Below are 12,363 nucleotides of genomic sequence, written 5' to 3'. Positions count from 1 at the left end.
TTAAGCATGTCACACCATGTGCATGCACAATACTATGAAGTGTAGAATCAAATTAGTCAAGTATTTAGTAGGGCATCATCTGAAATGTTGGAAGTAGATTTTTTGTTTTTAATAGAAACAAAAGACATGTTTGGTAATTCAAATTTATCAGTACCTTATCAAAGGAAAGAAAGTGAAAAAAATTGATTTTACCAAGTGAAAAAATTGATTATACTAAAGGAAATAAATTGCTGCTTTTGGCATCCAAAATTTTTGTTCCTTTTATCCATCATCACCAGCACAAAGCATTGGCACTATCATCTCTACAACCAGTATGGTATTACTGACTCATACTCCACCAGTCTCATCCCTGCCGCTGCCACCACAGAACCATAAAAAAGTATCTGCACAACCACCTCAACCAGCTTTAGTGTCGCTGACACGGGGCTAAGATTACCACAACCACCACTGCTGTAGTGCTACCACTGTGATCTTGACTCTTTTAATCTTCTCCAACAACATTATCACCACAGCCACCATCACCTCCTATTCCGCCTTTGCCGTCACAATCAGCACCTCCCCCTTGAAAGGTTGATTGATCCATCGTTGCCATTCTTGCATCACCACCATCCTTCCACATCCATAATCCGCATTACACTTTTACAACTACCATCAATACCAAATCCGCACATGCATCCTTGTTTTTAGTAAAATATTGCTTGAAGTTGCTGAACATGACTTTTTTGAAGCCTTTGACACACAACAAAGGAAGAGCAAACAAATTTCTTTTATTAAATTTTAGGGGAACTTTTAAATGGCATAAACATGCACTCTAGATTGCAGAGAATAATACATTTCCTCCATTGGTAATCACTTACTTATCTTTGTTGATGTTCAGGATGGGGTGGCTCTACCTTCTACACAAATGACTTTACCTTTTGGTGGAGAGGTGGGGATCCTGCTTTTAGATACAAACTCATTACCTCACCTTTTTGTTAAGCCATTTATATGTGAGGAAAATGCTAGAAGTTCAGTTTTAATGATTGACTTTAAATCCTTAATATTTGTTTCTTTAGCTTTCTCCATGAAAGATCAAGTGCTTATTTTCACATGGTATAAAATATTTATGCAATTTTTCATTAGTTCTTCTGTAAAAACCTATAATTTTCAGTTGAAGATTCGCCTAACCTTATATTTGGAATTTTTTGCAATGAGTTTACTGCTGGAATAAATTTCCTTTAATCATATATGCATTTTATTTACCTTTCTACATCACAAAGATGAGTTGCATCAGTTGTAAGATTCTTGTCCAGTCTCAATGACTTAATTTTTTATTTTTAAAATTTCGTTTTATCTCTCTCCTGTATAGATCTTGGCTTTTGTTCCATTCTGGTGACTTGTTTTATGCATTGTCTAGTACCCTTGTAATTTGGCCTTGGTCCTATTGAACCATAACTATTTAGGTGTATGACAGGAATCTGTTCACAGTATTGTACTTTTTTCAGATCTGTATTCTCTGAAAAACCTTGTGCTGCCTGCCTTTTTCTCCATATTTTTTTTTTGATAGGTAAAGAAAAGTCGTGTAAAAAGTAACGAGGAGACACCAAAAACAGTGCCCTCAAATAATACAGGAAATATACAAAAAAAGCCTAAAGGCTCAAACCAGAGGGGGAGGGAAAGAAGCAAAAAACATCACCTACCGTTACTTAGAGCCTAGCCAATCAATGAAACTTACAAGAGAAATATAGCACATATCTACAAACACCCTAGACCAAAACCACAGGTTACATATAAAAGAAATTTTCAATCTTTGGATCGATAACTCCTCATTGTCAAACATTATCAAATTCCTTTTTTTCCACACTGTCCAAAATATACATAAAGGGGCCGCTTGCCAAACCTTTTTACGAGCTTTGCCCACGAACAACCCATGCTACCCAAGAAGAGTTTCCTTCACTGAACAAGAGAGAATCCAAGACACACCAGAGAGGGAGAAAAGAAGATTCCAAAGAACCTGAGTCTTTGCACAGTAAAGAAGAAGATGATTAATAGTCTCTGCTTCAGAGAGACAAAAGAAACACCTATTTGCCAAAAAATACCCCTTCCTTGAAGTTGGTCCATAGTTAAAACCTTCCCCAAGAAGCCTCCTAAGCAAACAAAGCCACCTTAGGAGGTGCACTCGATCTCCAAATACTACCACTAGAGAACAAAGGAGGATTTTCAGGCTCCAAGATAGAATAGGGAGATTTGATCGACAAGGTCCCACACCTTGAAGCTGTCCAAATCACTTTATCTTCCATAACCTTGTGAACTCTAGTTGCTTGAATCTTTTGCAGAAAACGCTCCATCAAATTTAACTCCTAATCATTAAAGGCCCTAGAGAAAAGAGGGGTCCATCCACCCCCTTTACCTTCAGGGTTCCAAACATTCGCCACCCAAGCTTCCTTAGACAAAAAAAAGGGTAAATAAGGAAGGAAAGGACTCACAAAGTGGCTCATCTCCACACCACTTGTCCATTCAGAATCCTACTCTCTGCCCATTGCCCACTTGGAAGGCCAACCTACTACTCAAATAATTCCACTCCCTCCTAATAGCTTTCCACAATCCCACACCAAATCTCTCACTCACCTCCCGGGAACGCCACCCCCATTATCTTCACCATACTTTTGATTGATGACTTGCTTCCAAAGTGCCTCCCTTTCAATGGCATACCCCAACTCTGCTTGCATAAGAGGGTTAAATTCATTAAAGAGAGATTTCTCACACCCAAACCACCTTTCCTTTTCTCCAAACAAATCATTTTCCACCTTACAAGGGTGCGGTTTTTGCACAAGAGCCCCACCACCCCAAAGAAAATCCCTCTGTATCTTCTCCAATCTCAACCTCACTTGTCTTGGCATGCAAAAGAGAGACATGAAATAGATAGACATGCTAAACAAAGTGCTTCGAATTAAAGTAAGCCTCCCTCATTGTGAGATATACCGTCTTTTCCACATGGCTAGCCTTTTTCGAAATCTCTCTTCAACACCATCCCAAACCACTACAGATTTGAAGGGGGTCCCCAAAGGAAGACCTAAATAGCTAGAAGGGAGGCCGCCCACTTTGCACCCCAACTCCAAGGCCAAATTCTTTATATTATATACCCTGTCCATTAAAATTAGCTCACTTTTCTCCAAATTGATTCTCAAACTTGAACAAGCCTCGAACCACATAAGAAGCCTGCTTAGATAAGTCATCTGGTCTTGAGACGCCTCACAAAACACCAAAATATCACAAGCAAATAACAAGTGTGATATTGGAATCCCATCACCACTCTTATCTCTCACCTGCCAACTAGATAAGTAGCCCCCACTAATAGCCCTCCTCAAGAGATAGCTAAACACCAACATGGCTATCACGAATAAATAAGAGGAGAGAGGATCTCCTTGTCTCAAACCCCTCAAACTTTGGAAAAAGCCAGAAGGAGAACCATTTACTAAAACAAAAAATTTCACAGTAGAGATGCACCATTCTACCCATTTAATCCAGCTAAACCCAAAACCCATCTTTCTTAGCACCGCAAGCAAGAACTTCCAATTTACATGATCATATGCCTTCTCTATATCCAACTTGCACAACACACCACCTTTATTGCTTTTCAGCCTTGAGTCCACAACCTCATTTGCTATCAAAATTGCATCTAAAATCTGTCTACCCTCCACAAAAGCATTTTGGGACTCCGTGATCACTTTGTCCATTACTTTTTTGAGTCTATTGGTCAACACCTTGGCTAGCAACTTATAGAGGCTGCCCCACAAGGCTAATCGGCCTAAAATCTTTCAGGTCTTCTACACCTCCCTTCTTTGGAACAAGAGCCAGGTAAGTAGCATTCAAAGACTTAACAAATCTGCCCCCCTCATGGAAGTCCCTAAAAAAACCTAAAACCTCAACCTTCACCACATCCCAACAAAAAAGCCAAAACGCCATGGTGTAACCATTCGGACCTGGAGCTTTGTCCTTGCCCAGATCTAAGAGAGTGGCGAACATCTCTTCTTCCAAAAAAGGAAGCTCTAGCCTCTCAACCTCACTGCTATCTATGCTCGCAAAGGACAACCCGTCAATATTAGGACGCCACCCCCCTTCTTCTAAAAAGAGGTTATGAAACGGCCCAACCACACTAGCTTTTAATTCATTCTCCTCGAAATACCAGCAACCATTCACTTTCACCTTGGAAAGCTAGTTCCTTCCACTGTGAGCATTTGCCATCCTGTGGAAGAATCTAGTGTTATTGTCCTCCTCCTTCAACTACACTTCCCTTGATTTTTGCCTCTAAGTGATTTCTCCCCTAGAACCCAATTCTTATAAGACTCCCTAGCCTCTTTTTTGGATTCAAACTCTTCCAGATTCAAGGCTGAACCTTTCTCCTTCTCATCCTAATACACAACCTGGCTGAGAGCTTCTCCCTTTCTAACCTCAATGAAACCAAACACTTCTTTATTCCAGGACTTCAAGACTACTTTTAAGGCTCTCAATTTTGCATCTAAAACAATGTTGAAGGTCCCAGTAAAATTAAAGCCCCCCCACCAATTCTTAACCTGATCTTTGAACCCCTCATCCTCCAACCACATGTTCTCAAATCTAAAAAGGGAGGGTCCCCTCCTCAAGCCTCCTCCATCGAGAAAAATGGGAAAGTGATAAGAAATTGGTCTGGTTAAAACAACTTGCACAGACCCATTATTGAGATTAGTTGTTTGTTCCACCCCTCCTAGTAAACGGACCCCCCTGTAGAGGAATGTCCCTCAACTCCAACTTCTCTTAACACTTCTGAAAATCTCCTCATAGTTGAAGATAACCTTTCTCCCCTACTACGCTCCCCAAGAAAATCTTATCATGTTGAAATCCCCATCTACACACCAAGGGTCACTCCATAAACCACTTATTGCCCTAAGCTCATCATAGAAGTTCTCCCTTTCCCTTTTGCACACCGGGCCATACACACTAGTAAACACCCATGAAACACCATCCTCATGGTTTTTTGAATCGGCGTTAAATTGAGAAGCAGTCGTTGTGACCCGCCCCTATGACTACGCCGCCACCGCCTTCTATGTCTTCTCCAGTGACGATAGAACTCACGTTATGTTCTGGGCGAGGTCCATCACTGTCTTTTCCATTCCCAATAGGCACTGTATCTCCTCTTTGATTTCTCCCACTTCCTTCTCTAGAGAATCCACCCGACCATCATTCTTTTTCTGAGCCATCTAGATCGATGGTTTGATACCAAATTGATAGGCATCTAATGGAGAAAAATTATTAGGGCTATTATTGAATTTCAAGAATTTCAAGAAAAGGGCCGAACTGGTAGAAGGATAGCTATTCGAGAGGCTATCACTCTCCTACCAGACTCACAGAACAACCAACTCTAACTAATTCCATCTTTTTTCCTATTTAAGCTATTCAGCCTGTGCCAAGATTGTTACATAGGCTGTCCTAAGACTGTTACAACTAACTGCCAGGTGGCAGCACACTTCTCTTCCCTTTTTTGGAATACACATAACGTATATGAGGCGTATTAGATGGATTCGTCGCTTTTTTCTTCTTTTTCTTTCCTTTTTTGTTTCATTTTGAAATTTAAGTTTTTTCTGGTTGCATATTTTGTTTATGGATCTCTAAGTAATATAGTGGACTTAACTGATTTTTCCATTATGATGATGATGATTGCCATTACTAATGCTGTTACTTTTTCTGTTACTGTTGCTATTATAATGGGTTATCATTTTTATTTATTTCTAAAAATTTGTGCTTAACTTTTTCTTTTGTTTGTTGGTGATTTCATTTGCATATATTTCTGCACTTTACTCTTTCAGGATATATCAAGATGCCTTCTTTGGACTCAAAGGCATCATCAAACATGGCCACCGATTCGTACTGACGCATTGACAAAGCCCATAGATTTATTGATGCTTAACAAACTCAAAGAATCCTATTGTCAGATTAAAGTGAGTTCTCCTAATTTCTTTTGCCATAGCTGATAATCTTTTATCTTCAATTCCCTTGATTAGCAAATAGGCATAATTTCTTTGTAGAAAGCAATTTATATTCATCCTAGATGTCATTTATTGGTGTCTGTTTGCTTTCTTGAATTGAAACATTCTGCTTTTGTTGATCTATATCTGCAACTTGGGAAATTTTCTTCAATTCAAATAAGTCCCCATCTCGTTTCAGTCTTGAATAAACAGTTGTATTGTATGTTTGAAATTTGAACTAGATTCTGAAACACCTGTCCAAATTTTATAGCAGCATTTTTGGTTGTGTATAACTGGGAAATACCATCTATCTATCCATCTATCTATATGCTTGCACTCATATAGCATTTAGGAACAAACTATCTATCTATCTATCTATCTATCCATATGAATGCACTCATATAGCATTTAGGAACAAAAGACTTGATGTTTGTAATGTAATGACAGGCTGTCTCCTATTGTTGTGTGGTTTCTGGCTTCTTGTTAGCTAATGTGTTAAACCTAAAATAGTTACATATTGTGGAAACTCATTAGGATTAACCCGATGGACAGTCCCTTTTTTATGTCGTCCAATTGCTTAATCTTTTACTTTTGTTTTCAAAGTAAAATGTTGGAAATGATCTTCTTGAGCTAATTATTGGGTTTGTTGGGGTGCAATTTTCATTTGGTGATAAGATATTGTGGCAGAACAGGGAAGCCCATTTGGTTCTTCCAATTTAGCTGCTATGTGTAATCTGTGTAACACATATCTTGGAACACAGAGAAATATATGGGGTTCTTATGCTATAAATTGTGCGTGATACTGAAGTGGTGGGGCTACTTAGCTGCTTTGTGTAATCTGTGTAACATATATCTTGGAACACATAGAAATATATGGGGTTCTTATGCTATAAATTGTGTGTGATACTGAAGTGGTGGGGCTGTGGAGTTCCAGCTATCATGTGACCACCATTTGGCAAGCTCTATGTTGATGGACCATACTTAGGCTTCAACACTGAAAGTTCAATAGTAAGTCCAAATATATGGAAATGTGTGATGTTATTATGAGGCGATTGTGCATGTTGTTAGTCAAGATTGCCACTCAAAGTGGATAAATTTGTTTGATACATCTAACGAAAACCCATATCCTAGTTTGATATTAGGCTAAATTGTCATAACATTTCCCTAACGTTGCCCTAACATTGCCCTTTTCCATTAGCAAAACTGGAGCATTTGATTGCTAAAGTATTGTCTAGGGATTAAAATATCGTGTTTCGGTGAACCTCAGCATGATATATAGGATAGAAATATCGAGGTACCGATATTTCGGTAATTTGTCGGGAATTTGGCCGATTTTTCAGAATTTATCGGCATTTTATCGATTTTTCTCGATATTCTGGAGCATGGGTCACACGGTCAAAGTTAAAAAATGTGCTGATTTTTCTATCGTTAAGAGGACTTGAACCCCAACCAAAAGGTTCAACACACACCTGAGCCAACCATTGGGGCAAGCTTGCCACTTGTTATATATATTGCACCAAATATAAATAGACTCAAACTTATCATATAACATAATATTAAAAGAATATTTTAATGAAAAATTTTCATTTAATTGATTACCAAAAATTTTAAAATTATCATGATAATTTTCTTCATAGTGTTTTTAATATCATTAATATATTAATTAAATATTAAAAATTATATATATATCATTATTTATTTTATATCAATTAATGCAATTGAATTAAATGGATTTTAATTTTAATATTAAATATATTTTTAAATTAGACATATTATAATCAAATATCACAATATTATTATCGAATAATATTTGATATAATTAATAATAAATGTACACTTATGAAATTTATATTTTTTTATTGACTCATACAATATTATTATGAAATATTATAAATTATATCATACTGTGAAAAGAGAGAAAAGGGAGAATCCCTAACTTTTGTTATTGAAAAACTGTTAATAATACACATTGGACTTGGGTATATATATACATGTTAGTGGGACCCACAATACGATAAGGAAAGAAAAGGAAAAGTAAATAACCTAAATAACTGTACACTATCTAACACTCCCCCTCAAGTTGGAGCATATATGTTATATGCACTAAGCATGTTACAAATGTATTTAATTCTAGGACCTCTGAGAGATTTAGTAAAAATATCTGCTAGTTGATCATTTGAATTGACAAAACTAGTCGCCACACATCCTGATGCGATCTTCTCTCTAATGAAGTGACAGTCAACTTCAATGTGTTTGGTCATTTCATGGAAGATTGGATTGGATGCAATATGCAAAGCGGCTTGGTTGTCACAGATGAGTTTCATTTGTTCATCATTTCCAAATCTCAACTCCCGAAGAAGATGTTTCAGCCATATGAGTTCACATGTTGCCAGAGCCATAGCTCGATACTCGGCTTCAGCACTAGATCTGGCCACTACATCTTGTTTCTTACTCTTCCAGGATATTAGGTTACCTCCAATAAAAACACAATACCCGGAAGTGGAATGTCTATTTGTGGGTGAGCCAGCCCAATCTGCATCTGTGTAACCAACAACCTGGGTATGACCTCTGTTCTCGTACAACACACCTTGGCCTGGTGTGCTTTTGATATATCGAAGAATGTGGATTACAGCATCCCAATGGCTATCACATGGTGACTATAGGAATTGACTAACAACACTTACAAGAAAAGAAATGTCTGGACGAGAAATGGTGAGGTAGTTCAGTTTACCTACAAGTCGCCGATATCTCTCAGGATCTCCTAAAGGCTCCCCCTGTCCTGGTATAAGTTTGACATTTGGATCCATAGGAGTGTCTACCGGTTTACAGTCTAACATACCGGTTTCTTCCAAGATGTCTAAAACATACTTCCTTTGGGAAAGAACCATACCGGAACTGGATTGAGCTATCTCAATCCCTAAGAAATACTTGAGTTTCCCTAAGTCTTTAGTCTGAAAATGGGTGAAAAGGTGTTGCTTTAGTTTCTGAATACCATTCTGATCACTGCCTGTAATGACGATGTCGTCCACATAAACTACCAGATAAATACACTACCCCGAAGAGTTATGATGATAGAAAACGGAATGGTCTGCTGTATTGCAGAACATGCCAAACTCCTGAACAACAGAACTAAAATGGCTAAACCATGCTCGAGGAGATTGTTTCAACTTAGAGGTGGAGAAGAACGGTGAGTCCTCAAAGAAAGTGACATCAGCGGAGAGAAAGTAGCGATGAGTCTCAGAGGAATAACAACTATAACCCTTTTGAAGTCTGGAATATCCCAAGAAGATGCATTTTGTGGCTTTGGCAGAAAGTTTGTCTTGTCTAGGAGTGAGAATATGAACAAAGCAAGTACAACCAAAAACACGAGGAGGAAGGAAATAAAGTGGTTGGTCAGGGAAAATAAGGGAATGAAGAATCTGATCGTGTAATACAAATGAGGGCATACGATTAATCAAATAACATGTTGTAAGAACAGCGTCCCCCCAAAAACGAAAATGAACATTACTATGGAGAAGGAGAGTACGAGTTGTCTCAACAAGATGTCGATTCTTACGTTCAGCTACCCCATTTTGTTGAGGAGTATGAGCACAAGAAGACTGATGAAGGATCCCATGTTGGGACATAAATGAAGTAAATGGTGTAGAAAAATATTCCCTAGCATTGTCACTACGCAACACACGAATAGAAATATTGAACTGAGTTTGGATTTCAGCATAAAATTTATGGAAAATAGAGAATAACTCAGCTCGATTTTTCATTAAAAATAACCAAGTACATCAAGAATAGTCATAAATGAAAGTGACAAAATACTGAAATCCTAAAGTAGATACGGTCCGACAAGGACCCCAAACATCAGTGAGGACAAGTTCAAAAGGAGACTTTGCCCGATTATTCAAACACTTTGGGAACGAGACACGAGTATGTTTCCCAAGCTGACATGACTCACACGCAAGCGACGACAAAGATGAAAAACGAGGGACCATTTTCTGGAACTTGGATAGACTAGGGTGGCCCAGGTGACTGTGGATGAGGAGGGGAGCATCAGTGGAAATGCAAATTGCAGGAGTTGAAGGCGAGGTGAGGTGATAGAGGCCTTGAGACTCACGTCCTATGCCAATCGTCTTCCCTGTACTCTGATCCTGCAAGGTCACAAATTTATCAGAGAAAGTGATAGAACAGTTAAAAGTGCGAGTTATTTTGCTGATGGAAATAAGATTAAAAGGACATTCAGGGGCCTAAAGGACAGAATGGAGAGGTAGGGAAGGGAGAGGATGAGTTAAACCAAAACCTTTAGCCATAGTTTGGGAACCATTAGCTAAAGTAACAGTAGGTAAGGCAAAGGTAGTAGTAATAAAAGAGAAAAGATCCTTATTACCAGATATGTGATCAGAAGCGCCAGTATCTAGAATCCAAGGTCCAAGAGAAGATGTGTGGGTAAGACAAGCAGAAGCATTACCAGTTTGGGCAACAGAAGCAACAGAAGCTGACTTGGTGGCCTGATAGCGGAGATAGTCATCATACTCACTGTCAGTGAGGGAAATACCATGAGATGTGGAGGAACTGGGAGGCTGAGGATCAGATGACTGGGCCACGTGGGCAGTGCGGGGAGGCCGCCCATGTAACTGATAACACCGATCACGAGTGTGGCCAAGCTTATTGCAATAGGTGCAATGAGGACGTTGGCCTCTACCTCGGTTACGACTGCATCCTCCTCGAGAGTTAGTTTGAGAAACTAACACAGAAGAATCTGAAGTGTTATCAGATGGCAAAGTCTGAGTGGAGGAGATACGGAGGAGGCGAGCAAACACATCATCCAAGGATGGAACGGAGGAACAGCCAAGAATCTAATCGCAGACGGTCTCAAGATCTGGATGGAGGCCAATAAGCGTAAGAACCATGAAGAACTTGTCAATCTGTATTCGTTGATCCCCAACATCAGTTGTAAGAGGCATCACGATCAAGAATTCCTCCTTAAGAGAGGCAATCTGGCCAATATAAGTAGATAAATCCATGTCTTGTTGTCTGACATTGACAATAAAAGAAGTCACCTTATAAAGACGTTGGATATCATTCGTGTATAGCCCTTTCGCCTAATTCCAAAATTTAAAGCATGTTTTGTAGGCCCGAAGATGAAGCAGAATCTTAGGATCAACCGATTGCCATAACACACTACATAACCGTGCATCTATTTTCCTCCATTGTACTCTGTCAACCTCAAGGATATCCGCCTCCTACGTAACAAGGTGATCCTCATAACCTTGACCCATAAACCAAAGCTCCACAGAGGCAGATCAGGACAAATAATTTTCACTGCCAACCAATTTCTCCGAAGTAATCATAGGAGATCCAGATATGATAGAGGAAAAAGTGGAACTTTTAGTAGCCATATCTACTTATCTGGAGAACGAAATATGTTTGGATCAAAAAGAGCCCTAATACGGCTTCAGATCGCGGCTGAAAGAAGAAAAATTGAGGATTCGCGGTTGTGAGAGACCAAATAGTAAAGAAAAACAAATGTGGCACTACTGGAAGGATAAGAGAACACTTCCTAAGACACGTGCAGGGCTCGGGGTAGAGAGAAAGTCACTGAAAGTCGCCGGAAAGGTTGTTTAGAGGGCCGACAGAGACAAAAAACCCAAAAAAATGCACTTGCAGGGCTCGGATGGTACAAACACAGATGGAGGGTGGCTAGACGGCGTCAGGCGAGGCTAGAGGTGGAAGCGCGTGGTCGGAAATGACTCCACGCGCCGACGTGTGAGGTTTAGGTCGTCGGCGAAGAAATGCGCGTGGCCAGTGCATGGCTGAGAATCTCCCTCCGGTGCTTTGAGAAAACTTGAAGATCTCCTCCTTGCGCACCTGATGGTATGGTCGGTGTTGGAAAAGGACTTCGTCGGAAAAAGGTCGCTAGAAAAGTCACCGGCGGTGAGGGTTTCTGATGGTGGTGAGGGTTTTCTGACGGCGATACGGTTGATCGGAAAGCTTTAGGAGATGGGAAAGGTGACCGGAATGAAACACAGTCATTGAAAGATTTCCCAGAATGGATTCACGGATAAACCGGAAATAATTAAGGTTTTTTTTCCCCTAAGCTCTGATACCATGTGAAAAGAGAGAAAAGGGAGAATCCCTAACTTTTGTTATTGAAAAGCTGTTGATAATACACATTGGACTTGGGTATATATATACATGTTAGTGGGACCCACAATACAATAAGGAAAGAAAAGGAAAAGTAAATAATCTAAATAATTGTACACTATCTAACACATACATATATCAATTTATTGAAAAAACTAACTTTAAAATATCTATTATACTTCTAATTTCATTTTTAAGAGTTTTTTCCTACATTTCTATAAGTTTTGATCAATTTTTGGTCCATCGA

General features: G+C 39.2%; 1 protein-coding gene across 2 annotated transcripts in view; it reads left to right on the top strand.

Moving 5' to 3' along the window:
- Positions 1–12,363, top strand: part of LOC117914700 (actin-related protein 9) — a 41,697-nt gene that overhangs the window by 18,507 nt on the left and 10,827 nt on the right. For both annotated transcript variants that reach the window (XM_034830144.1, XM_034830145.1), the window contains exons 11-12: positions 878–928; positions 5,823–5,954. In XM_034830144.1, coding sequence (XP_034686035.1) covers positions 878–928; positions 5,823–5,954 — 183 coding nt within the window. The remainder of the gene's footprint in view (positions 1–877; positions 929–5,822; positions 5,955–12,363) is intronic.

The sequence above is a fragment of the Vitis riparia genome, chromosome 5 (genome assembly GCF_004353265.1).
Source record: "Vitis riparia cultivar Riparia Gloire de Montpellier isolate 1030 chromosome 5, EGFV_Vit.rip_1.0, whole genome shotgun sequence".
Classification (NCBI taxonomy): domain Eukaryota; kingdom Viridiplantae; phylum Streptophyta; class Magnoliopsida; order Vitales; family Vitaceae; genus Vitis; species Vitis riparia.
The sequence above is the reverse complement of the archived record's forward strand: the minus strand, read 5'-3'. Positions and strand labels throughout refer to the sequence as shown.